Consider the following 25562-nt stretch of genomic DNA (forward strand, 5'->3'; position numbering starts at 1 on the left):
CCTGCTCAGACACCCTGGAAGACGCCTGCCTCCCACCTGCTGGTGGGCTCAGGACAACGAGGAAACAGAGTGGGGAAACTGAGGCCCGCAAACAGATCAGGATCTCCGAGTTAACAACCTGGCCTCTGAGGTCACACAGATATGGGTGCAAATCCAGCCTTGGTCTCTGTTTTGTCTGCTTTGATTTTGAGCAAGTGAATCTCCTCCTCTGAGCCTCAGTTTCCCCATCTGAAAAGTGTAGCTGTTAAGAGTAGCCACCTCGGGACTTCTCTGGCGGTCCAGTGGTTAAGACTCCATGCTCCCAATGCAGGGGGCGTGAGTTTGATCCCTGGTTGGGGAGCTAAGATCCTGCATGCCGCAAAGCACGGCCAAAAAATAATAATTATAAAAAATAATAAAAATTAAAAAAGAATGAGTAGTCACTTCATGGGGCTTGGCACAGCCAGGATCCTGCAGTCCTTGAAAGATACAGGCTTCCTGAGAGGATGGAGGAGAATACCAGGGTGAAGTGCACAAGACTGGAGCAAGCCTCTAGTTCTGAGAGTGGTTTGATGTGATGATGCATTAAGGACAGGAAAAGGGGTGCAGAGGAGGGGGGGTCAGACCCCCCAGGGTCTCCACCCTAGGCTGAGGGGCTGGGACTTTGGCCAGGGGTACTGGGGAGCCATGGGAGGCCTGTGAGCAGGGGAGGGGTAGGTCTGCTCTGCACTGGATGGGACAACTGGAGGCAGGGAGGTCTGGGAGGAGGCTGGGCTGAGAGGCCAGCCAGGTGAGGTGGAGGCCTGCACGGGGCCAGGGCGACGGGGACAGAGTGGAGGGGATGGGGCAGAGAGAATCAGAGTGAGACTGTGAGAGGTGCGGGGAAGCAAGGGAGAGAGGGCAGCGCCCCAGGTCTGGGTAGACGGGGGGCCGTCCCTGAGATGGGGGACACGGGGAAGTTGGTGGGGGGCGGGGGGTGGGACTTGCTAACGTGGAGGCCTGTGGGTCCCAACGGCATCATCCAACCCGTGGAGGACCCTCTGGAGACTTGGCAGCCGTCACCCGCGGGAGCCCTGTGTCCGCCGGGGACAGCCCTCTTCCTCCTCTACCCTCTGGCCGCCCTCATCTCCTACCTCCTGGTGATCCAAGGGGCAGGGCCCCTCCTGCCTCCCCCTTTGTCCGCAGACTGGTTTGGCCACCAGGCCATGGTCGATGCTGCCTTCACTGTTCTCCTGCCCCTGACCCTCACCTGGACGCTCTCCGGCTGGCCCCTGGGTGGCATCTTCTGCCACCTGGACCCCGGCCTCGTCTTCCTGACATTCTATGCCAGTGGCGGCCTGCTGACCCGTGCGGCCGCCGACCGCTACACCTCTGCGCTCTAGCCCACCTGGGCACAGAACCGTCGCACAGCCTGGAGGGCAGTTTTCTGGGCCGGGGGTTTTGGGCTTCTTCTTCTGGTCCTGGGCACATCAGCCCTGTGAGCCCTGAGGGGCCAGGTGAAGCGGGCCGACCCTTTTAACAAGACGCCTGCCGGGGAGCCTGCCCAGCCATCTTCAACCACCAGACCTGCACTGAGTCAGCTGGTGTTCAGCTTTGGGGTGCCACTGGTGGTGCTGAGTGCCTTTCACAGCCTCCTGAAGGCCAGGCTGCAGCTGGCAAGGCTCACAGGGACGCCCCGGCTGCTAGGGGTGCCATGGGCCACGGGAGCCATGCTGTTTCTCTGCTGGTTTCCCTTCCACCTGCTGCTTCTGTTGATGCTGGTGGGGATGTGAGAGGCTGGGCCGGACGAGGAGGAGGTGCGTGTGCTGCTTAGCCCCCTGGGGCTCACCCTGCTGGGGCCTGTGGCTGCCTCAACCCGCTGCTCTGTGTGTGAGAGGACCAGGCCTTCAGGCAGCACCTGTGCTGGGTGGGCCCTCTGGTCCTGCCAAGTGGGGTAGTCTGAGGAGGAGACGGGTGGGGTCTAGCACTGGGGAGGGAGGCCCAGGTGTCCTGCGGGGACGGGAGGGAAATTCCTGGGTGGGGCTGGGGACGGGGACATTTAGGGGGAGTGTGAGGGGGGTCTCCCATCTTATCAAACTGCAGAGAATGTGAGATGCTGAGAGAGACTGAAATTTAGAGAGGGGGACAGGGACCCGGGGTGGGGGGCAGGGGCCCAGAGAGAGGGGGACAAGGATGCAAAGAGGAAGCAGGCCAAGTGGAGGAAGAGATGCAGAGGGAGAAACGGGCACCGACGCAGACATAACAGCATCACATAGACGTGGTGGCAGACAGACCCGGGAGAGAGTGGAAAGACCGGGGAGAGAGTGGAAAGACCGGGGAGAGAGTGGAAAGACGACTGGGGAGAGAGTGGAAAGACCGGGGAGAGAGTGGAAAGACCGGGGAGAGAGTGGAAAGACGACTGGGGAGAGAGTGGAAAGACCGGGGAGAGAGTGGAAAGACGACTGGGGAGAGAGTGGAAAGACCGGGGAGAGAGTGGAAAGACCGGGGAGAGAGTGGAAAGACGACTGGGGAGAGAGTGGAAAGACCGGGGAGAGAGTGGAAAGACCGGGGAGAGAGTGGAAAGACGACTGGGGAGAGAGTGGAAAGACCGGGGAGAGAGTGGAAAGACCGGGGAGAGAGTGGAAAGACGACTGGGGAGAGAGTGGAAAGACCGGGGAGAGAGTGGAAAGACCGGGGAGAGAGTGGAAAGACGACTGGGGAGAGAGTGGAAAGACCGGGGAGAGAGTGGAAAGACCGGGGAGAGAGTGGAAAGACGACTGGGGAGAGAGTGGAAAGACCGGGGAGAGAGTGGAAAGACCGGGGAGAGAGTGGAAAGACGACTGGGGAGAGAGTGGAAAGACCGGGGAGAGAGTGGAAAGACCGGGGAGAGAGTGGAAAGACCGGGGAGAGAGTGGAAAGACCGGGGAGAGAGTGGAAAGAATGGGGAGAGAGTGGAAAGAATGGGGAGAGAGTGGAAAGACCGGGGAGAGAGTGGAAAGACCGGGGAGAGAGTGGAAAGACGACTGGGGAGAGAGTGGAAAGACCGGGGAGAGAGTGGAAAGACCGGGGAGAGAGTGGAAAGACCGGGGAGAGAGTGGAAAGACCGGGGAGAGAGTGGAAAGAATGGGGAGAGAGTGGAAAGAATGGGGAGAGAGTGGAAAGACCGGGGAGAGAGTGGAAAGACCGGGGAGAGAGTGGAAAGACCGGGGAGAGAGTGGAAAGACCGGGGAGAGAGTGGAAAGAATGGGGAGAGAGTGGAAAGAATGGGGAGAGAGTGGAAAGACCGGGGAGACAGTGCAAAGACCGGGGAGACAGTGCAAAGACCGGGGAGAGTGCACAGACTGGGGAGAGTGCAGAGACTGGGGAAAGTGCAGAGACTGGGGAAAGTGCAAAGACCGGGGAGAGTGCAAAGACCGGGGAGAGTGCAAAGACTGGGGAGAGTGCAAAGACCGGGGAGAGTGCAAAGACCGGGGAGAGTGCAGAGACCGGGGAACGTGCAAAGACCGGGGAGAGTGCAGAGACTGGGGAACGTGCAAAGACCGGGGAGAGTGCAGAGACTGGGGAGAGTGCAAAGACCGGGGAGAGTGCAAAGACCGGGGAGAGTGCAAAGACCGGGGAGAGTGCAGAGACTGGGGAGAGTGCAAAGACTGGGGAGAGTGCAAAGACCGGGGAACGTGCAAAGACCGGGGAACGTGCAAAGACCGGGGAAAGTGCAAAGACTGGGGAACGTGCAAAGACTGGGGAACGTGCAAAGACTGGGGAAAGTGCAGAGACTGGGGAAAGTGCAAAGACTGGGGACAGTGCAGAGACTGGGGAAAGTGCAAAGACTGGGGACAGTGCAGAGACTGGGGAACGTGCAAAGACTGGGGAGAGTGCAAAGACTGGGGAGAGTGCAGAGACTGGGGAAAGTGCAGAGACTGGGGAACGTGCAAAGACCGGGGAGAGTGCAAAGACCGGGGAGAGTGCAAAGACCGGGGAGAGTGCAAAGACCGGGGAATGTGCAAAGACTGCGGAGAGTGCAAAGACTGGGGAAAGTGCAAAGACTGGGGAGAGTGCCGAGACTGGGGACAGTGCAAAGACCGGGGAAAGTGCAGACACTGGGGAACGTGCAAAGACTGGGGACAGTGCAAAGACTGGGGAGAGTGCAAAGACTGGGGAACGTGCAAAGACTGGGGAGAGTGCAAAGACTGGGGAACGTGCAAAGACTGGGGAGAGTGCAAAGACTGGGGAACGTGCAAAGACTGGGGAGAGTGCAAAGACTGGGGAACGTGCAAAGACTGGGGAGAGTGCAAAGACTGGGGAACGTGCAAAGACTGCGGAGAGTGCAAAGACTGGGGAACGTGCAAAGACTGGGGACAGTGCACAGACTGGGGACAATGCAAAGACTGGGGACAGTGCACAGACTGGGGACAGTGCAAAGACTGGGGAACGTGCAAAGACTGGGGACAGTGCAAAGACTGGGGAAAGTGCAAAGACTGGGGAACGTGCAAAGACTGGGGAAAGTGCAAAGACTGGGGAACGTGCAAAGACTGGGGAGAGTGCCAAGACTGGGGAAAGTGCAAAGACGTGGAGGCCAAGGCAGGGAAAGGACCCGAGAGACAGGTCAGGCTGCCGGGAGGGACCAAGTGGGAGACAAGACAGAAAAAGATACGGAGACAAAGACCCAGGAGGAGATGGAAAAGAACTAGACTCTGACTGAAGGAGAGGAGAGTGAGTGGGGAGAGAGACAGATGGACAGGGAGAGACAGACAGACATAGGCCTGGATCTAAAGACAAGATTATAGACATGGGCTAGGAAATTGCAGCCAACCATCCTGGTTGTGCCAGGGCTTAGCAATACAGTATCTGGGCTATGGGGCTTTCGGAGCTAAAACCGGGAAAGTCTCATGCACGCTGGGATGCCGTGGTCCCTGCCGGTGGAACCGAGTAACACAGGACAGTACTTGGCCACCGGATTTTCTGGGTCTCCAGGACACTAGCTATCATTCGTCTTCTCCTGCTGCCTTTTGAAATATGCACGCGCCTCCTAACCATGCCCCGCCCCTGGAAAAGGATGTTGTTGGTCGTCTTTGGTTTTCAAACTCCCAAATGTTTCCAAACTAAAGGTTAAGTTTTGCTCCACGTTCTGAGTCGTTTGATGTATCTGTGGTACTACCTCAGAAATGCACTAAGCTCCAAGGGGGAAAATCTATCTCTTCTGTCTTTGGAAAATGCATTATAGTAGATGCCTCTTGACCCTGTCTGCACATCAGAATCTCCGGAGGAGCTTTTAAAATCCAAATCAATGCCCAGGCCTCAACCCCAGGTGTTGTGGTTTAAGTGGTCTAGGGTAGAGCTGGGCTCTGGGAGTTTCAAAAGCTTGCCAGGAAGTCCCATGGGCAGTGGGCTGAGCCCCATCCATCTCCAAGTGCCTGTGGCTGTGCAAATGCAACCTTGGTAGCTCCCAGGGGATTGAGAAACCCAGCACTCAATGGCTGAAAACCCTGGAGGTGGGAGTGGGGAGGAGGGACGCAAAGATGGATTTCTTTGTCAATGTTTGTTTTCCAAACGTTGATAGCCAAGACCCAAGCTGGGCGTCCAGCAGATGTCAGATTTATTCTGTGCACCCCCAGCCTCAGGCTTCCAGTCACAGCCAAGAAGGGTGGGGAGGAAGTGGTGGGGAGGGGAAGAGAGGCAGGGAGGCTGACTCTGATTGGGAGAGGTTTTTAGGAAGCCTTCCAGGTGGAGCTGACACACAATAGAGGAGGGAAAGGGCACTCTGGGCAGGGAGTACAGCATGTGCAAAGACCCTGGGGTGCGGCTTTTTTTCCTTTAAACCATCTGTGAGTTATATACGTTAAGATATACTACAGAGGGGGCGTAAGAGGTGGGTGCGATTAAAAAAAGAAAAAGATGAGAGGGCGTCAGGTCAAACACAGCTTCCGGGACTTCTCTGGTGGCGCAGTTGTTAAGAATCTGCCTGCCAATGCAGGGCACACCGGTTCGATCCCTGGTCCGGGTAGATCCCACATGCTGTGGAGCAACTAAGCCTGTGCGCCACAACTACTGATCCTGTGCTCTAGAGCCCGGGATCCACAACTACTGAGCCACGTGCCACAACAACTGAAGCCCACACGCCTAGAGCCGGTGCTCCACAACAAGAGAAGCCACCACAGTGAGAAGCCCGTGCACCGCAGTGAAGAGGAGCCCCCGCTCGCCGTAACTAGAGAAAGCCCACAGCCCACGCGCAGCAAAGAAGACACATCGCAGCCAAAAACAAACAAACAAACCCCAAAACACAGCTTCCTGTGCCAGGCTGAGGGGCTGGGACTCTTGTCCCAGGGGTGCTGGGGAGCCATGGGAAGGATAGGTCACCTCTGCTTGTAGAATGACCCCTGTGAAGACTGAAGGAGAGAGATAGGGGGCGCAGCTATGGTCCAGGGAGAGAGGAAGGCCCCTGGGAGAGGGGACAAAGCCTCAAGGACCGCTTACTCGACTCAGGTCTCAGAACTCTTGTTTTGCGCAAGTCGACTTCCCTGCTAGAGTTGGGCCGACCAACTTCTGGCTGGGAACATAGTACAACACCGCCTCTGTGTGGTTATTCTTAGCTTTGCAACCAAGGTCTCCTATAAGTAAGACTGTCTTCTAAATCAGGACGCTTAGAAGAGTTAAGGAGGACACTATTACAAATTAAAATTATGGTGAAACTATAAATTCGTTTCTAATTGGAACTTTCTAGGCCTTTCCTAGGAAACCCAGGCTGTTCAGTAACCCTACTCAGAAGCTGCCTTTTCAGATCCTGAGGTGAAATGAAATTGTTTGTCTGATGAGAAAAATGGATGAAACTTGACCAAAGGCTGGGGTGTCACCCATGGCATGCCACCTACTGGGGATGGAGACAGGGAGTGGGAAGGAGGTGGTTAGTGAGGGAGCTGGTAACTGACTGTATATCTGGAGGTCTGGACACTTTTATAAGTAAGGGGCATTTACAGTAGGTATTCAAGGCTGAACAGGAGTCTGCTAAGAAAAGAGAAAGATGTGTTGATACAATATAGCAATGAAGACGATCACTAGAGACCCTTTGCAACTTGCAAATTCCATTCACATCTTTGATCTCAGGCTGTCCTTGCCATGGCCTTCTGGGGCCCACGGGTCCAAGATTTTCACCTTTGTCTGACTGAGAAGAAAACCAAGACTCAGAGAGAAGGAATAAATCTGAAGCACACAGCAGCCTGTGTTGGTACCAGGTGGTGAGTCATCCCTGCTCCTTCTCCTATCTGTGTTTTTGCACTCAAAGTTGGAATGTCCTTCCCCCTCTCTAAACGCTCCTGACAGACTACTCACCCCTCAAAACACAGCTCAGTGTCTGGGCACCTAGCCTCAAACCTGATAGTCTATCCCCCTAGTCCCCACCTTCCCCAGACCCAGGAGTCCAGGCCTCCTCTCTCTGACCCAGAAGCCTGGCCCTCAGACAGAGTTGGCCCAAGGCTGTGTGCCTGCCAGGGTGGTGGGATAGAGCAGGGTGTGCTGATTTAGTCACCTTTATTTGGTCTCAGAGGCCAGAGTCACGGTCAGGGCACAGGCAGGGCTCTTGGATTAGGGGTCCTGTGCCTTCTCATTGCTCAGCCTAAGAGAGGAAAAGAGACAGAGAGACACACGGAAACGTGGGACAGACAGAGAGGCCAAGATGATAACGTGAAGGCAGAAGGACCGAGATCTAGCCTGCTACCCCCGCCCTCTTCCTGCTCACCTTGTTGAAGAAGTAGGTGGAGGTGAGGATGGTGAATACGGCTATGGCCAGGGTCACATTCTGGGTGGAGGGGTCAGAGGTCAGGACCCATCCCTTCCCTTCCCTCTCCCCACCCCTACCCCGGGCCTCCCTCCCCCTGCCGGACCCCTCCTCACTTCCTGAAAATTCATGGCCAGAGTTCTCAGCCGCAGGGTTGCTTGGCCTCCCTCTCCCTTTCCTGGGCCTGTGAGCCAGAGAGGGAAGATCACCCAGCAGAACCTGAGAGAGGGTGGTCTGGGAGACCAGAATGGTGGCCACTGTGACAAGAGAAGGGCATTCTGGGTAAGGGGACCTTGTGGCAGAGGCTTGGGGAAGACGGGCATTGGGGTACAGAATGTCACATGGAGTATGTGAACTTGGAATGGGGACATTTGAGATGGGAGAGTCCAGACCTGCAACCCTGGAGGGTGCTGGGGAGCCGTGAGAGGGCTGCGAGCAGGGGAGGGACTGGGTGAGCTCTGGGTGCCAGAAATATCTTGGAGAAAAAAAAAATGAAGAAAAAAAAGAAGTATCTTGGAACAGAAAGAGACTGGAAGCCAGAGAGCAGATGAGGTGGCCCAGGCAAAATTTCCTCCAATGGTATCTGCCAGTTGCAAGATTTAGAGACGCAGCAGGGGGAGGACTGAGCCTTCCAGAGCCTGGTCACCAGTCTGGGGGCGGGAGCAGCAGTTATAATGGTAGAAATCGTGACAGAGGCCGCAGCTTTCCCATCTCTGGGCCACGGGGACAGTGATGTGCCCGGGACTCCCGTGGCCCTCTGGCGGTCCCTGCCTTTTACTCCGCCAGCGCCACCCCCCACCCCGAGAGTTTGTAGACGTAAATCTCTTTGGGTCCATCACGCCTTTAGAACTAACTTTGGGGTTACCAGAAAACCAGAGGACAGAGGAAACCAGTGCAGTCAGCCCTCATTATCCGCGATTCCATCTCTGCCCAGAGTGGCTACAAGTTTGAGTCTGAGGACATGCACATTCCCAGCTGTGGTTGATCAAGGTGACAATTCTCTGCTCTCTTGTTTCAGCTCAAGCAGAGAGCCGCCCAGAGGCTGGAGACAGGAAGGGGCAGTGCTGGGGAGGAGCTCCAGCTCTGGGGCCAGAGGGATGGGTTTGGATCCCAGCTCTGGCACCTGTGAGTGGGGTGGCCTGAGGCAAATTTTCTAGTTTGTAAAAAAGAAAAAGAAAAAAAAAAAGGATCTACCAGGATGAGTAGTTTTTTGGATTTAAGATTATAATCTACGTGACACACACACACATTTTCCCTAGAAGCAATGAATGATTCAGTATTTGCTAATCCCGCGTTCCCAGTGACTTTATGCAACATAAATGCTGGAAATGACAAGAATCAGTTGTGAAATGATACCTGAGTACACCAACCAGAAAATTCCAGAAGGCAAGACATTGAAGAGGGCAACTGGCATGGTCTCTCCAACAAGTCCGTGTCCCCCAAAAAACCAAGGCAAATGGACTTGTTCTATTTCAACAAATCCATAAGAGACATAAGAGCAGATTCGATGGGTGATTCTGAACTGGATTCTGGTTTAGATAATCAGCTGTAAAGGATATTTGGGGAGATACTGGGACCTCTGAAAGGAGAGTGGGTATTAGAGGAGATGAAAGTGTTATTGACATGGAAAGGAGGAGATTGTTCCAAAATTGCATGTGCGATATGATCTCATTTTGGTAAAAAGTACATATATTTTTAAAATGTGGGGATTTCGGGCTTCCCTGGTGGCGCAGTGGTTGAGAGTCCGCCTGCCGATGCAGGGGACACGGGCTTGTGCCCCGGTCCGGGAAGATCCCACATGCCGCAGAGCGGCTGGGCCCGTGAGCCATGGCTGCTGAGCCTGCGTGTCCGGAGGCTGTGCTCCGCAACGGGAGAGGCCACAACAGTGAGAGGCCCGCGTACCGCCAAAAAAAAAAAAAAAAAAAAAAAAAAGCGGGGATTTCCCTGGCGGTCCAGTGGTTAAGACTCTGCGCTTCCACTGCAGGGTGCACGGGTTCGATCCCTCGTTGAGGAACTAAGATCCCATGTGCCGCGTGGTGCGGCAGGAAAAAAAAAGAACGTGTGTGCTGAAAAATCTGGAAGGATGTGCTGAATCAGTGTTGCAGCAGAAAGCGGCAGGCGCAGCTCCCAAAGGTTTAATTGGAGGGAGTTTAACGCAGGGCCCGTGTTCAGAGTTGGCAGGACAGCGCAGCCCTGGGCTTAGGGAACCTGGGGAGCTGCTGCCGCCCAGTTGGGTCTGAATTGAGTCCCATCAAAGGTCAAGTCCTCACCCCTGGTGCCTGTGAACGTGACTTCATTTGGAAGTAGGGTCTTTGCAGACGTAAATCAAGTTAAGATCAGGTCATAACTGGTGTCCTTATAAGAAGAGGAGAGACCCAGAGACAGACACACACAAAGGCCACGTGATGACAGAGTCTGGAGTGATGCTTCTATAGGCCAGGGATTGTCAGCAACGCCGGAAGCTGGGGAGAGGCAGGGAGCAGATCCTTCTTCACAGCTCTCAGTAGGGACCAACACTGCCGAAACCTTGATTTCGGACTTCTGGCCTCCAGAACTGGGAGACAATACATTTCTGATGTCTAAACCAGCCAGTTTGTGGTTGTTTATTACAGCAGCTCTAGCAAACCAATACACACCTCTAGGCGTCAAGGGCTGAGATCCATGTCATCAGAACCTCAAGGGACAGGGGGTTCCCCGAAGGAAGCTATACTGCAGCCAGTACCTCTCATCCTAGGAGTTCCTGCTCCCGTCCCTGGCTGACCCCAACGGGGATCCAGAGGGGAGGGGGGCCAGGATGGAGATGAAGACAGAGGCTTCCTCAAGGGCACAGAGCTGGACAGAGAAGGGTGGAAAGTGGATCAGAGGGGTGGGGTGGGCCACCCCTGTATTTACGTGTGTGGTGGGCTGAGTAATAGACCCAAACTGGTCACACCCCAACCCCCCAAACCGGTGAGTATTTCCCTCACGTGGCTTAAGGGACTTTGCAGAGGCGATTACGTTAAGGATCTTGAGACGGGACTTGTCTTAGTCTGTTTGAGCTACTATAATAGAATACCATAGACAGGGTGGCTTATAAATAACACAACTATATTTCTCACAGTTCTGGAGGCTGGAAGTCCAAGATCAAGGTGTTGGCAGATTTGGTGTCTGGTAAGAGCCTGCTTTCTTGTTCATAGAGGCCAATTACTTGATGTGTTCTCATGTGGTGGAAGAGAACAGGGCGCTCTCTGGGGTCTCTTTTAAAAGGGCACTAATCCCATTCATGAGGCCTCCACCCTCATGACCTAATCACCCCAAAGGCCCCACCTCCTCATACCATCACCTTGGAGGTTCAGGTTAAAACATATGAATTTCGGGGGGGGGACTCAGGAAGTGGGCTGACAAGACATCTTTATTTAAAGTACATTACCATGGGGACTTCCTTGGTGGTCCAGTGGTTAAGACTCTATGCTTCCAACGCAGGGGGTGTGGGTTTGATCCCTGGTCAGGGAACTAAGATCCCACGTGCCACGCAGCCAAAAATAAAATAAAATAAAGAACATTGCCATGGCGCCAGCCTCCAACATAGCCCCCAGTGAGTCTCACCTCCTGGAGTTCATATCCCGTGTAGTCTCCTCCCTCATGGAACAGGGTCAACCTGTGTAAATAGTGGAATATGGTGGAAATGGCAGAGGGTGACTTCTGAGGCTGGGCTATAAAAACGCCTTGGGTTAGTCACTCTGGGGTAAGCTGGTGGCCATGCTGTGAAGATGCTCAAGCAGCCCTATGGGAGGCCTGTGTGGTGAGGGGGCTGAGGCCTCCTGCCAACAGCCACATCAGTAAGCTTGGAAGTGGCTCTTCCAGTGCCAGTCGAGTTTTCACGTGACTGCAGCCCTGGTGGATATTTGACTACAATCTCATGAGAGACCCTGAGCCAGAATCACCCAGCTAAGCCACTCCCAAATTCCTGGCCCACAAAAACTGTGAGATAATGAATGGCTACTGTCTTAACCCATTAAGTTTTTGGGTTTTTTTGGTTTTTTGTTTTTTTTGGTACACGGGCCTCTCACTGTTGTGGCCTCTCCCGTTGCGGAGCACAGGCTCTGGACACGCAGGCCCAGCGGCCATGGCTCACGGGCCCAGCCGCTCCGCGGCATGTGGGATCCTCCCAGACTGGGGCACCAACCCGCGTCCCCTGCATCAGCAGGTGGACCCTCAACCACTGCGTCACCACGGAAGCCCCCCATTAAGTTTTAGAGTGATTTGTTACACAGCAGTACATAACCAACACTATTTAGTACTTACCCTGAGAAACGCTGTTCTAAGTGCTGAATATATTTGAACTCATTAATCCTGAAAGCAACTCTCCAAGGAACAGACTGTGCTTGTCCCCATTGTATGAATGAGGAAACTAAGGCACAGAGAGATGCAGTAACTTGCCCAAAGTCACACAGCTTACATATGGCAAAGCTGGGGTTTGAACCCAGCCTGTCCAAACTCCAGGGTGTGGGTGTTCAACCTCTGGGCCAGGCTGGCTTTGGCCAGCTGTGGGTGGCACTGGAAGAAGTCGCCAAGAAGTCCAAGAGAGCCTCAAAGAGCCCCAACATTTAAGGGGTGAGAAAAAGAACAGACGTGGCTGGTGGAGTGGGGAAGGAGGGGAAGGCAGAGTCTAGAATGTGGGGTGGGGCGGGGTTCTCCCTCCCTCTGTGCCCACTTTAAGGGCTCCTAGGTTCAGATCCCAACTTTGCCACTCACTAGCTGTGTTCCCTCAGGCAGATTACTTACCCTTGCTGTGCCTCGGTTTCCCCGTCTGCACCATGGAGATGGTGATAATCAGATCAACACTTCCTGGGGTTGTGGTGAAGATTAAATGGGTCAATCCATGGTGAATCCAAGGCTGACAAAGGCCCTGGGGTATCGGGCTCTGCGGGGAGGCGTGCTGGGACCTGCTCTTCTGGGGGCGGTTGCTGAGGCGGGGGTAATGAGCAGGTGGGGCTGCGGCACAGACAGTGGGCTGAGCTCAGCGTCTGGCTGTGTGGAAATGGCCGGGCCAGGGTTTCGGGGCCACACAGCTGGACTTCTCCTGCTGCTGCTGCTGCTACCCCAGGCCCTGACAGAGGGACCCCTGGCCTTTGTGGCTGTGGTGAGGTGCCCCACCCCCGCTGCCCGGGCCCTCATGTCCCCCAGGCCAGCCCTGACCTGGTCCCCTCCCCAGGTGTTCTGCCATGGTGACCGGGCCCCGCTGGCCTCCTTCCTATCCCACTGAGCCGCACAAGGAGGCTGTATCTACCCTGTGGCCACGTGGCCTGGGCCAGCTGACCTCGGTGAGAAGCTGGGGATGGGAGCAAGGGGTGGGGCAGTGTGGAGAGGGGTCCGCTGAGCCTGCTCTGTCCCCAGGAAGGGGTCCGCCAGCAGCTGGAGCTGGGCCGCTTCTTGAGGAGTCGCTACGAGGATTTTCTGAGCCCCGAGTACCGGCGGGAGGAGGTACTGCCTTGCTGACCTCCATCTCACCTCCTGACCTTCCACCTCTGACTTCCACTGACTCTAGTGTTTCCCTTGGCCTCCACCTCTGGCCTTTGACCCCCATAAACCTAACCTGCACCTTATGTCTGATCTCTGACCCCTGAACCATCGACTAAACCACGTTGACCTCTGACTCTATCTCATCCTGAGTCACATCTTGACCTCTGACCTCCATCACCTCTGACTTTATTTTCTGTCCTCCACCTCTGTGTTCTGACTCCCTCTGACTCCAACCAGACTCTCTGACTTCTGACTCTGAAACTTGATTGATTCTGTCTTTGATCCTCATTGATTCTACTTGCCCTTCTGACTCCAACCTTTGACCTCTACCCTTCCTCAAATCTGACTTTCCTATACCTTCCTCTGTCTCCTGACAGATCCCCAATTAGGATCATTCCTCCTGACCCCTGGCCTCTGATCCCCGATACACATGTACTGAACTCTGACCCCATGACCTCCAATCTGCCCTCATCTTGACTTCTAACTTCCAGCCTCCAGCGATTCTTATATTCCTTTTCTTTTTTAAAATTTATTTATTAAATTTATTTACTTTTGGCTATGTTGGGTCTTTGTTGCTGCACGCGGGCTTTCTCTAGCTGCGGCGGGCGTGGGCTTCTCACTGCGGTGGCTTCTCTTGTTGCGGAGCACGGGCTCTAGGCGCAGACTTCAGTAGTTGTGCCTCGCAGGCTCAGTAGTTGTGGCACTCGGGCTCTAGAGCGCAGTCTCAGTAGTTGTGGTGCACGGGCCTAGTTTCTCTGCTGCATGTGGAATCTTCCCGGACCAGGGCTCGAACCCATGTTCCCTGCATTGGCAGGCGGATTCTTAACCACTGTGCCACCAGGGAAGCCTCTGATATTCCTCTCTGACTTTCATTGACTCAACTGACCCCCTTAATCCTCAATGTCCACCCAACTTCTGACCCCCAACCCAACTGCTCCTGACATTGATCTCTGACCCTTGATCTCAGCTTCCAAAATTGAAGGCCAGCCCCTGAACCCGCCCTGAGTTTTGACCCCCAACACCTGAACTTCGACCCGACCCTGAACTTAATCTGAAGCTTTTGGTTTGCTGCTATAGCTGACCTCTGACCCTGACCGTGGTACCCTGGCCTGGCCTCTCCCCACCGCACCCAGGTATACATTCGCAGCACAGACTTTGACCAGACCCTGGAGAGCGCTCAGGCCAACCTAGCGGGGCTGTTCCCTGAGGCCGCCCCAGGGCGCTCCGAGGCCACCTGGAGGCCGATCCCTGTGCACACGGTGCCCGTCAGTGAGGACAAGGTCAGGGGGCTGGACAGGGCCTGGAGGCGGGAGGGATGGAGGGAGACAGGGACCCCAGAGATGGAGAGGGCCAGCGGCTGAGAGAGGAGGCTTGGGGCCTGGATGGGTGGCTCCCGGGAGCCAGAGCACCCACACCTTCCCTGGGGCTGAGCTGTCCTGGTGGGGTGAGCCGCCTACCCGACACTGTGCAGCCGGATCTGGGAGAGACGCTGGACCGGAGACAGGGCCCCGCAGCCCGACTCCCCCCGCCTGCAGTCGGGCCCCAGTCACTCTGCTGTTCCCGCTGAGCCTCCGTTTCCTCCAGCTGCTGAGGTTCCCTGCACGCAGCTGTCCCCGATACCAGGAGCTGCTGAGGGAGGCCACGGAGGCCGCCGAGTACCCTAGAGGGTTGGACTGTGAGCAGGGCCTGTGTGGTGGGGCGGGACGGGGCGGGACGGGGCGGGGCGGGGCGGGGCTGGCGGGATAGGGCGGGACCTGCGGTGCAGGGCGGGGCCAGTGGAGCGGGGCGGGGCCGGCAGGACCTCGTGGGACCCGCCGGGCCCGGAGGTCTGTCAGGCTCACCGAGCCCAGTCCGGTGCATCCAGGACTTCTTGACTCACCTGGAGAACTTCACGGGGCTGTCGCTGGTCGGGGAGCCGCTCCGCAGGGCGTGGAAAGTTCTGGACACTCTTACTTGCCAGGTGGGTCCCTGCCTCACCCACCCAACCAAGTCGTTTATGGCACCTGGGTTCAAATCCCAGCTTTGCCGCTCACTACCTGCGTTCCCTCAGGCAAGTCACTTAACCTTTAGTGCCTCAGTTTCCCCATCTACACAATGGGGATGGCGACACACGTATCAACACGCCCTGGGTTGCTGTTTAGATCAAAACGGGTTAATTCACGTGATGCCTTAGAACAGCGCGTGGCACACAGCGAGGCCTTTCAGTCTGCGTGCTTTTGCAACTCCAGTCCCCCAGCTCCGTAATCGGAAAAGCGCCGGTAACTAAGGCTTCGGCGGCAACAGCTGACCCGAAGCTGCATGATGCTGGTAGTCCTTTCTTACCCCGCTTTATGGGAATGTATGTCTAAGGGGGCTGCCCCAGACCCCACTGGATGTGTTATGAGGTATAAGGTATCCTCACCACCGTACCTTTCTAAAATTCCAAACGTCTGAATTCTAGAACAGCTCTGGACCCAAGGATTTTGCATAAGGCCTTCTGGAATGATGGTCATTCCTATGTTTAATTAGTAATCACTATCACCCACCCCATAACTTCCTGACCAGACCTAGCCCATGAGGGGTTCAGATGAGGGTCGGGAGAGAGGATTGCAGCTGATGGGGGCAACACAGGAGGGCCTAAGGGGGGCATAAAGACCTCAGGACGCTGAGGTCACTTTGTCCCCTCCCTCTCTCTCCCCAGCAAGCCCACGGTCTCCCCCTCCCATCCTGGGCCTCCCCGGATGTCCTGCAGACACTAGCTCAGATCTCGGCTTTGGATGTTGGGGCACACGTGGGCCCACCCGGGGCAGCAGAGAAGGCCCAGTTGTCTGGGGGTGAGGTGTGGAGCTGGGGGACTGGGAGGCTGAGGCGCCTTCCTCTGGGGGGTTCTTAGCACTCTGTCTCGCCCTGTCAGGAATCCTGTTGGATGCCATCCTTGCCAACTTCTCTCGGGCGCAGCACTTGGGGCTGCCCCCTCAAGATGGTTATGTATTTGGCTGTGAGTCTTTGGGAAGGGAGGCAGTGCCCCGTGGGCACAGGGATGGGGGGGCAGTGGAAGGACTGGTGGTCCCAGTGGAACCTCAGCCTAATGCCTTGAGCAGCTCATATCTCCAAACCATACTCTTGGACCATATCACTAGAGGCATGGAATCGGGAAGGAGGGAGATGATGGTGTTATGGGAAAGAATTCAGTTTTTCTGGAAGGACTGGCTTTTTAACTGAGCCGTCATCATACTTCGTGTCTATGTAACCAATGTTTATTAAGTGACTACCTGGAACTGGTGGGGCTGCCTCCAGGGTGAGCAGGTTTGGGGGGACTGGCTCTAAGGGGTCTGAGGGACACCTGGGAGGCAGCTGGATGCACAAGCTCAGGAGAGAGGAGACATCTGGAGGAGCCCCGAGTCAGCCCTGGATCCGCCTGCGGCACCACGGCCCTCTCCTGGCCCTCCAGGGGGCCCTGGGTCTCTACGACGGGCACACACCGCCTTACGCAGCCTGCCTCGGCCTTGAGTTCCGGAGGCGCCCTGGGGACCCGGATGACGACGCAGGGTGAGGAGGGGGTGGTACCCGGGAACGGGCAGGACCAGAACTCTCAAGAGGAGTGATGCGGTGCCAGGTAGAGGGCATGGCCCAGGCACAGGCTTCGAGGGGGAATTTACTGGGGACAGTGTCAGGAGCCCAGCTCTCCATCCAGCTGCTCTTCTCTAGATCTCAGGTCAGCAGTAGGGAAGGCGAGGAGGGGCCTGGGTACCACCACCTCCTCTCTCCCTCCAGGAATGTCACCATCTCCCTCTTCTACCGCAACGACTCTGCTGCCTTACCCTTGACCCTCAGACTCCCCGGGTGCCCGGCGGCCTGCCCCTTAGGCCGCTTCCGCCAGCTGACTGCCCCCGCCCGGCCTCCGGCTCACGGGATCCCCTGCCATGGCTTCTACGAGCCCGCCACCCCCGCAGGTGATGGCCCTCGGGGCGGGGGTGAGGGTGGGGCTCAGGTCTGGAGACTCACACCCCCCCCCCACCCCGTTCTCCCCGCAGCCACCGTGGTGCCCCTGCTGGCTGGGGCTGTGGCCGTGCTGGCAGCCCTCAGCATGGGGCTGGGCCTGCTGGCCTGCAGAGCCGGCTGCCTGCGGGCCTGGGGGGACCCCGTGTGAGCCACGGAACCGGCACCCTTTCCCTCGCAGCTGACACTGGATCTCAACACACTTGCTCACCCGCTGCTCTGGCTTCTGTGACTTACTGTGCGCGTCGGGGAGAACACAGGGAGGGCTCCCAGGCCAAGTCACAAGCTGTCCTATGTTATGTGTGGGCTTAAGCGTGCATATACGTGTTAACGCACGTGCACATACGTGTGGATGTCTATTCATGCATACGCTTGAATGTGTATACACGTATTCGACGTACACGCACATGCTTACGTGGTCCTTTGCATGTGTGGGTGACACGTGCACCAGTGTTTATGTGCAGGTTTCTATACACGCCTGGGAACGCGTGGCGTACGTGCGGGAACCTCTGTTTTGTAGGTGCAGCACGTGTGATGTGTAAGGCTGCGGGGTGACCCCCTCCCCACTGCGGGTCATGCACCGTCGGGGTCCAGCTCGCTCAGCCTGGCTTTGGGGCCCGCCTGGTAGTGGGAGAGCTGAGGTCAGGGTTCAGAGCCTGCCCGCACAGCCAGCCTGCTGTGACCAACCAGGAGGCTGTGACTCTGGGCTAAGCATTCGTCTCTGCACCGCCATCTCCTCTGGCACACACTTCTCCTCCATCAGGTTAACTGGCCTCCGCGGAGCCAGTAGCGGGAGGGGGACGGTAGCACCCCCTCTGGGCTACCTAGCCTAGCATTTGCTATAATTACGATTTGGAGGGGGTGGGACCCTGGGATCCCACCCAAGTACTGTCCAGTATGGTAGCCACTGGCGGCCACGTGGCTGTCTGAATTCACATTGTGTAAATAAATAAAATGTGAAATTCAGGTCCCAGCCATACTAGCCAGTTCAAGCCCTCATTAGCCACACATGGCAGGTGGCTGGGGCAGCGCAGACAGGGAGCTTCCATGGGACAGCACTGAACGTAAGGAAAGGTAGCGCTACTGCACAGCAGGTTCACGCGGTGCTCGTCACAGACCAGGCCGTCCCAGGCCTGTGCTTGCGCTGCTGCATTTAGCCCTGCAACCCAGGAGGCGGCTCTGCCCTCTCCACACGCCAAACCGGGCAGCAGTCTGGGGCACCGATGATCCTGTCTGCATAATCAGGCAAACGTGTCAACACCCCATTAGGCTGTTGGTGGGCAGCCGGGAGTGCAGTGGGTGCCTGTTAGATGGGGGAGGCTTGGAGGACCAGAGGTGGGGCTGGGCGGCCAGACGCGAGAACCACCAACTGTCAGAACACCTTGGGCATGGGAGGGGAACGGCAGGGGTCAGCAGCCCCGTCCTCACACGTGTGGACAAGCCCGGCTCCAGCCACCTCCCAGCACCACCTGCCCTGGGCCCCTGAGGGAGCCTCTTGTCATAAGCACGCGGCCTACCACTGCCCCTGCTGGTTCTGGACAGTCACAGGGCCTCGGGGAAGGCCTAGGAATGCTCTCTGCACTTCACTTCTTGGTCCTGCTTGGAGGGCGGGGCTGGAATTGCAGTGGTGCAGCCTCTTGCTTCCAGATGCATGTTAGACCCAAATTACCTGACCCCGCGACTGTGAGCCCAGCCCCCGCCTCAGCAGACTGCTGGGAGGGCCACGCAGGTGGGGGACCTCGCTGGGGCTGCCGTGCAACTCTCTCCATCCCCACCCGGGGAGGGTTCTGGCTCCAGCTCCACACCTGGACCCAGTCAGACGCCGCAGCTCACACGCAGTGACGTGCAGGCTACTTAATGGGTGCCTGGTACCGCCTGCCAGGGCTGTCCATCCTCACAGCTGGGATTCTTGGCCCCAGCACCCCTCGCCCAGAGGTACCAGCCACACACGCAGCTACAGAAACTGGAAGGGACTGGCCGTCCCCTTCGCAGGCGAGCAAAGCACAAAATTCAATTTTAAAAGAGAAAGGCATTGCAAAAGAAACTTAATAGAAAAACTTTTGCAAAAGGGGAAATGAGCACCCATAAAACCCAAGGGCTGTATGAAGTTAACAGGTAAAAATATTGCATTAAAAAAAGCCTTAAGAGAAAGGGTACAAGCTTCAAGGTGCTTTCATGGCGTGGGCTGCAGGGTCTCCCGCTTGGCCTGTAGTGCTTCAGAGGCCCATGTGACACAGCAGCAGGGGCCCACCCACCATGCCCATCGGGCCAAAGTGTAACAGACTGGAACGTAACACACTCTGTCTGGCATCCAGCAACAGCAGCTATCAGCCAGCTGCCTGTTCTCCGCCAGCTCTGGCTGGTGACGCCCACGGGGTGGGCTGGGGGCAAGGACACCCCTCTGGGGCTCCTTGAACACCGGCTGGAGCCAACCAAGGCTTTGCGTCTCCCCTACGAGGTCCTGCTCCTCGCCCAGAAGGCCCGGGAGGCCTAGTCATGGCGCACAGGTGGCTCCGCCCCACAGGCTTGGTCAGAGTACGGTGGACACGGGGGCTGCTCCTCTCCCGGCCCGTACGCATCGCGGGTGTGGCTGCGCCTGGCCTCTTGGATGTACAGCTCCAGGAGGACCTTGGTGGGCTGCTTGTCCACCCGCTCCTTGGGCATGCCGTGGCTCAGCAGCCAGCCCATGAGGTCCTTGCGCGTCGGGTTGGGCCCCAGCATGAGCCTGGCGCGGCCCGGCTGGTTCTGGCGCCAGAGCAGGCCCACGTCGGCGACGGTCTGGATCACCATCACCGCCTCCAGCACCGTCACGCCCTTGACCAGCAGGCCGACCAGCGAGAGCCGCAGCTCCGAGGGCGCGGCCGTCAGCAGGCGCCGCTGCAGGCCCTGCGTGAAGGGCACGTCCTCGGGCACCAGCCACTCGGGCTCGGGAAGCGGCGGCGGCTCGCGGTAGATCCAGTCGAGCATGCCCAGCTCCCGCACCAGCTGGATGCCCTCCTCCATGGTGGTCCAGGGTCGGAAAGGCAGCTCGGTGCCCTCGAAGTGCAGGAAGGACTCCCAGCGCTGGCGCCAGGCCAGCAGCAGCCAGGCCAGCAGCGTCTTGCCGTCGCCCCGCAGGGCCTTGCAGCGGTAGTTGAAGACGGCATCGCCGGTCAGGTCGCCCAGCATCACCAACTCCCTGGAGTTCAGGGCCAGGGCCAGGCCCCCCTGGTCATACACCCGCAGGATCCAGGTGATCATGAGCTCGTTGGGGTTCTGCCGGAAGCGCCGGGCGATGGCCAGGAGCTCGGTGTACGTGTAGTAGCGGTCGCCCTGCCCCGCCATGGCCACGGGCCGAGAAGAGCCGGAAGGCTGGAGGGGCGCGGCCCCGGGAGCTGCGGGAAGGGAACAGAGAGGGGCATTGGGCGGGGAAACAGTCACAGCCCCCCAGCCTCTCCCGAGGCGGGAGCCCCTCAGACCCCCAGGTGTCAAAGGTCCTGGGGGGCACTGTGTCCTCACGGGAGATCAGAGCCCAGTGCTGGACATCACGGGGGCCCCAAGCGTGGCCCCTTCAGGAGCCCTCGTACTGGATGTCTCCCCGCAAACCCCACCCCAAGCCGTTCGTGTACCAACTTCCCCTTACGCCACCCACTGCGCCCCCATCACGGGGTTACTGTGAAGATTAAATGAATTTAGTGCTTAGGACTGTGCCTGGTTGAAAGTGAAGTGCTCAGCATTTGCCTGTACATATACCGTTACCATAATCTCTCCACTTTATAACTATAAATTTAATATAATTATGGTATTAATAAGAACTTGTTCTCACCAAGAGGCCTGGTGGAGCTGCTGGCCTCCTGGAGGAACTGCCTGCAAACAGGGAGGGGGGAAGAACAGGCTGGTGGGGTGCAGGGCAACCATGATCCCCATCCATCTGCCCCACAGCCAGGGACCCTTCAGACCCCAGAGGTCAAAGGTCCCAGGGGAGCACCGTGTCCTCACAGAGCAGGGCCCAGTGCTGGACATCACAGGGGTCCCCAGGCACGGCCCCTTCAGGCACCAACTGAGCACATCTCAGTGTAAACCATGCCCCGCCCACCGCGGGTTGGCCTGTTTCTCATCCCCGCCCCTCCCACATCCACCTCCTCTAACACGCCCCACCTCCACCTCTGCAGTGGATGCCACAGAACTCAGGGCCCAGACGCAGCACTCAGGGGGCGGGGGGGGGGGGGGGGGGAGGCTGGCGCTCAACGATCCCGGTGATCCCCAGTAGTACCAGCTGAGGCATCTCTACAAGCCCAGGAGGGGCTGGGCCCAGGACCTTGCTGGGGAGGGGAGGCCCACAGCACACACACCAGGGAGCCTGCCCCTCGGCCCGATCACGGAGGTGCCCTAAGGTCAAAAGTGGCAGAACCGGGGATCAAAACCAACCTCGCCGATCCTGTATCAACCGTAGGGAAGAAGGGGGGGGGCAGAGAAAGCCCCCATCACCCTGTTGCACCTGAACATGGATGGAGGCTGCAGAAATAAGCCCCCTCCCCACCACAAGGAGACTGAGTGTGGGCAAACCACCACCTCTACGTGCCTCCACCTCACCTGTGAAATACGGACAAAACTGCACCTATTTCAAATCATGGGGTTACTGTGACGATCAACTGAATCTAGTGCTTAGGAATGCGGCCTGGCTCAGACTAAGTACTCAGCTCCTGTCCTTATTGTATTAACGTTACCATACTCTATAAATTGTATTAACAATAAATTTATAATATAAGTTTAATATGATTATTACAGCATTAATAGTAAGGGGAGTCTCTTCTGTTCTTACCGAGGGCTGCTGAACTCCTGGGGGAACCACCTGCAGACAGGAAGGGATGGGGGAATGGAGAGGTTATAGGGTGCAGGGCAACCATGGCCCCCATCCGTCCCTCCCCAGAGACAGGACCCCTCCACTCAGACCCCCGGGTGTCAAAGGTCCCGGGGGGCACTGTGTCCTCAACAGAGATCAGAGCCCAGTGCTGGACATCATGGGGGTCCCAGTGTCCTCAAACCCCACACCCCAACTCCGCTGCCCCCGGACTGGACAACGCAGAATAGAACATTTCCACCTTGCCAGCTCTGCTGGCCAGCACTGCCTCAGACATCGACAGATGTTACACATCCCTTAGGGCTTCCCTGTCCTGCTCTCAGCGCTTCTTCTCACCCCCCTCACATATCCCTGCCCAAGTGACACTCTCCCTACTTCACATTATCCCAGAAATTCCCTCTCAGCCCGCAACGAAAACTTCAGAGCTCTGCAGAGGACACCTCGGATGAAGAGAACAGCCCCCCAGAAAGATGCTCAGATGATCCGCATTCTGAGCTAACCCTTCACAGGACGCAGCTTCTCACCCCCTAAGGCACCTGTCAGCGAGAATCTAAACCTCTGAGAACCCCACAGGCTACACTTCCAGTTCTCCATATTATGTATTTAGAAAGTAATCTAAATACAGGTGAAGACATACCTGTATCAGTATCAAAAGTCATCCTTATTAATGGGAATATAGATTTAGGCCCAGATCTCATTGAACAGAGAAAAAACCCTCCTAGAGCTGGGAACACTTGTTTCTTTTTGGGTAACACACATACGCATGCCCATTTGATGATTTATTTAGCTCTTTGAAACATCTGTGAACATTCTCCAATGTGAAACATTTATGAAACATTCTCCAGATAAACTATGTTCTCTGACAACAAGTATTATATAAATTGAGGGTAACCTTAACAATTGTATCAGTTTACATATACATGATGCATGGGAAGCTGCCTAATCTTTGCTGAAAGGTACAGTGTATTTAGTCTACAAACCACCCCCACCGCCCTGCAGTGTGAGTGATAATGCTCTGAGCCCTTCTGTTTCTTTTCTTCTGCTGAGTTTGAAAATTAGATTTCTGATTACTCCTTTTCCCTGAAACCCAAAAACATATATTGGGCTCTCCATATCCGCGGGGCCCTGGAACCAATCCCCCATGGACACCAAAAAGTGACTAAATATTTTCCTCTTCTACAGCCCATATATTCCCTGTCATATTCAACCCTTACCTTTGATGTATTGTGTCCACTCTACAGACACAGAAACTGAGGCTCAGGAGACCAATCACTTGACTAACATCCCTAAGCCCAAGAACAGCAGAGCTGGGATTTGCCTGATTGCTGGCATATAAAATTAGGTCCCAGAGATATCTGATGTGAAGTCACCCCAAGTGAGGGTGAGATGTTTTAGACCTGGGTGGGTCAGGGACTGGGAGCAAGGGTTCTTACCAAGGTGGGTGGGCCCTCAGCTTGAAGACAAACCTGTAACACAGGAAGGATTTGGTGAGGGTGGGGGAAGAAACAGTCTGGGGGTCCAAGGAACATCAAAACCAGGGCCCCTCAGACCCCCAGGTGTCAAAGGTCCTGGGGGGCACTGTGTCCTCAGGGGTGATCGGAGCCCAGTGCTAGACACATCATGGGAGCTCCAGTCCCTCTGCAACCAGGTCCCAAGGCCACTCACCTTCAGGGACAGAGGCCAAGCAAGCTAACAGTGCTTAGAGACTGGAAAACACAAAATCCGTCGGACGTACAAATGCCCACAGCCTTCCCTGTGGTGACACCAAAATGCCCTCACCTCCCCAGTGTCACGGGTCCACAAGGGACTGTCCTCAAACCCATTACATGGAAAGAACCTGCTGACTAACCCCCTTGCCTAGTTTTGCAGATTTCCAGCATTCGCTACGCCTGCTACTGACCCTAAACAATGAAAGCTAAGATGCAAATCCCTTGGAAGAAACGGTTGGGGTAAATGAGGAGGAAAAGAGAAACCTAAAATACAAGCAGCGTAAGCAATGCCCAGAGACCCTTAAACGCAACCATTTTTGAACAAATCAACCGTGGAAGACATTTTGGAGATGACTTGGGAACTATGGACACAGAGCAGATAGGAGATGGCCTCATTAAGGAATTATCTCACTGAGGATGACAACAGCCTTGTCTTTAAGTAGAAAAATGTTACTTTAGAGACACAGTATTAACTATTTTGGATGAAACAAGAAATTTACTTTCAAAACGTGAAGGACACAAAAGTAAACATGGGGAAATGTTCTGTCAAACATGTCTATTTCCCCGCATGTTCGAGGATTTTAACAATAAAAGGTAAAAAAAAAAAAAAAAAAAAAGGCGCGAAAAAGGAATATATGGGACAATGGCAAAAGGGGGCGCGCTCCAATGATGAATGGTTGAATATCCTTCCACTTGTGACATGGCAACAGTTAGGATAAAGTCAACGGTTTTCTAGATGGTTGACTGAAGGGAGAAACTCAGCTAGAGAGGATTCTTGCTAGGTTGTGGTGGGGAGAGAAAATCAGCTAGCTGCTCCTGGGCTGGATCTCCTTGGCAGGGGCTTAGTACTCCTCGGGAGTCAGGGAAACTATGTCCAAAAAAGTCCGGTTAGCCCAGAACTAACGTTTAACACAAAACTCTGATGTTCTGAGTGATCACGAAACTGATATTTAAGTGACCGTGTCAGAATGATTCCTGAAAGTGAACAAAGGCCCCATTTGCTTTCTCCTAAAACTACTCCTATCTGGTTCTCAGACACAACCCAGTAATTCACCTAGAGACCCCACTCGCACTTCTTCCTCAGGAACCCTTGAGATTCTGTCTCTACCTGCCCCATAGTCTCTGTCCTACGTGCACAAAAACGCCAGCCACACGAAACGGGAATACACAAGAACGATTTCCGAGGGAAAGTACGTGTAGCTAGCACAGGTGTGGAAAACCTCAGAAAGAAAAACTCCATGTCACAAGCCACCCCCGCCCCGAAATGGACAAAATGGCGGAGCCCTGCAACGTGGGCAACAGAAATGGCGCAGCCAGGCTGCGGTGCAGACAAAGGAGGACTAGTCCTAGTGGCCCCAGTTCGCTTCGGCGGGAGTATTCTTCTCCCACGCCCCGAGCACCCCCAAAGAGCCACCACCCTCTCCGGTCGCCACTGCCCGCCCCGCAGAGGGCACTCAGGCTCGCCTGGGAGCGCGGGTGCCGGGCCCTTACAAAGGCCCTGACCCCGTCCACGCCACAGCGTGGCCGTCCCCGCAGCAGCCCCGGGCACACACGACACGCGCGACCCAGGTCCCAACGCACGCCCTCCCGCGAAAAAAAAAGAGCCAAAATGCAAAGATCTCTCACCCAACCCTCACTTTCTTCACCGCGTGTGCGGGTTGCTGCACCTTCCGCTTTATTACGCGCGCCGCTCGCACGGCCCGCCCCCCGGCCCCAGGTCGGGCTCCTCCCCGAGGCATCCGGCATATTCACCGGTGTCGGAAACCCCACTTTGGTGCTTGAGGAAGGAAATACTGCCGGTTTCCTC

General features: G+C 56.1%; 2 protein-coding genes and 1 long non-coding RNA gene across 8 annotated transcripts; 1 reads left to right on the forward strand and 2 right to left on the reverse strand.

Moving 5' to 3' along the window:
* Positions 1 to 10372: 10372 nt before the first annotated feature.
* LOC308605685 lies at positions 10373 to 14857 on the reverse strand. Its single transcript, XR_014013728.1, has 5 exons — positions 14686 to 14857; positions 13779 to 14030; positions 12491 to 12553; positions 11312 to 11363; positions 10373 to 10558 (listed from the first exon to the last, which is right to left on the reverse strand). It is a non-coding gene; the product is annotated as an uncharacterized lncRNA (long non-coding RNA).
* Positions 12536 to 17451, forward strand: ACP4 (acid phosphatase 4). The gene is given in 14 exon segments (XM_081215977.1): positions 12536 to 12848; positions 12921 to 12953; positions 12955 to 13029; positions 13103 to 13189; positions 14362 to 14508; positions 14813 to 14886; positions 14888 to 14903; positions 15093 to 15188; positions 15909 to 16041; positions 16122 to 16177; positions 16179 to 16205; positions 16632 to 16756; positions 16982 to 17160; positions 17242 to 17451. Coding segments are annotated over 14 exon segments (1437 nt in total). The 5' UTR covers positions 12536 to 12575; the 3' UTR covers positions 17358 to 17451.
* Positions 17452 to 19234: 1783 nt separating this feature from the next.
* On the reverse strand, positions 19235 to 25562 carry LOC308606392 (uncharacterized protein). 6 transcript variants are annotated; one of them, XM_081217218.1, is made up of 5 exons: positions 25382 to 25562; positions 23480 to 23512; positions 22008 to 22037; positions 21012 to 21052; positions 19235 to 20580 (listed from the first exon to the last, which is right to left on the reverse strand). In XM_081217218.1, the coding sequence occupies exons 1-5, from the start codon at positions 25492 to 25494 to the stop codon at positions 19697 to 19699; spliced, it is 1101 nt and encodes a 366-aa protein (XP_081073344.1). In that variant the 5' UTR covers positions 25495 to 25562; the 3' UTR covers positions 19235 to 19696. The 6 variants fall into 6 exon arrangements, with proteins under 6 accessions (XP_081073344.1, XP_081073345.1, XP_081073349.1 ...); XM_081217219.1 differs by lacking the exon at positions 21012 to 21052 and having other exon boundaries at positions 25382 to 25440; XM_081217223.1 differs by lacking the exons at positions 23480 to 23512; positions 25382 to 25562 and adding an exon at positions 23261 to 23405.

The sequence above is a fragment of the Mesoplodon bidens genome, assembly GCF_964165515.1.
Source record: "Mesoplodon bidens genome assembly, chromosome: 18".
NCBI lineage: Eukaryota > Metazoa > Chordata > Mammalia > Artiodactyla > Ziphiidae > Mesoplodon > Mesoplodon bidens.

What these genes read in the sequence shown, in the direction of transcription:
- LOC308606392 (XM_081217218.1), bottom strand. Translation starts at nt 25,494, where the DNA reads ATGCCTCGGGGAGGAGCCCGACCTGGGGCCGGGGGGCGGGCCGTGCGA. An exon ending in GTGAAGAAAGTGAGGGTTGG is followed by an intron (nt 23,513 to 25,381) that starts GTGAGAGATCTT and finishes CCTGTGTTACAG; the next exon opens with GTTTGTCTTCAAGCTGAGGG. An exon ending in CAGCTCCACCAGGCCTCTTG is followed by an intron (nt 20,581 to 21,011) that starts GTGAGAACAAGT and finishes CCCTTCCCGCAG; the next exon opens with CTCCCGGGGCCGCGCCCCTC.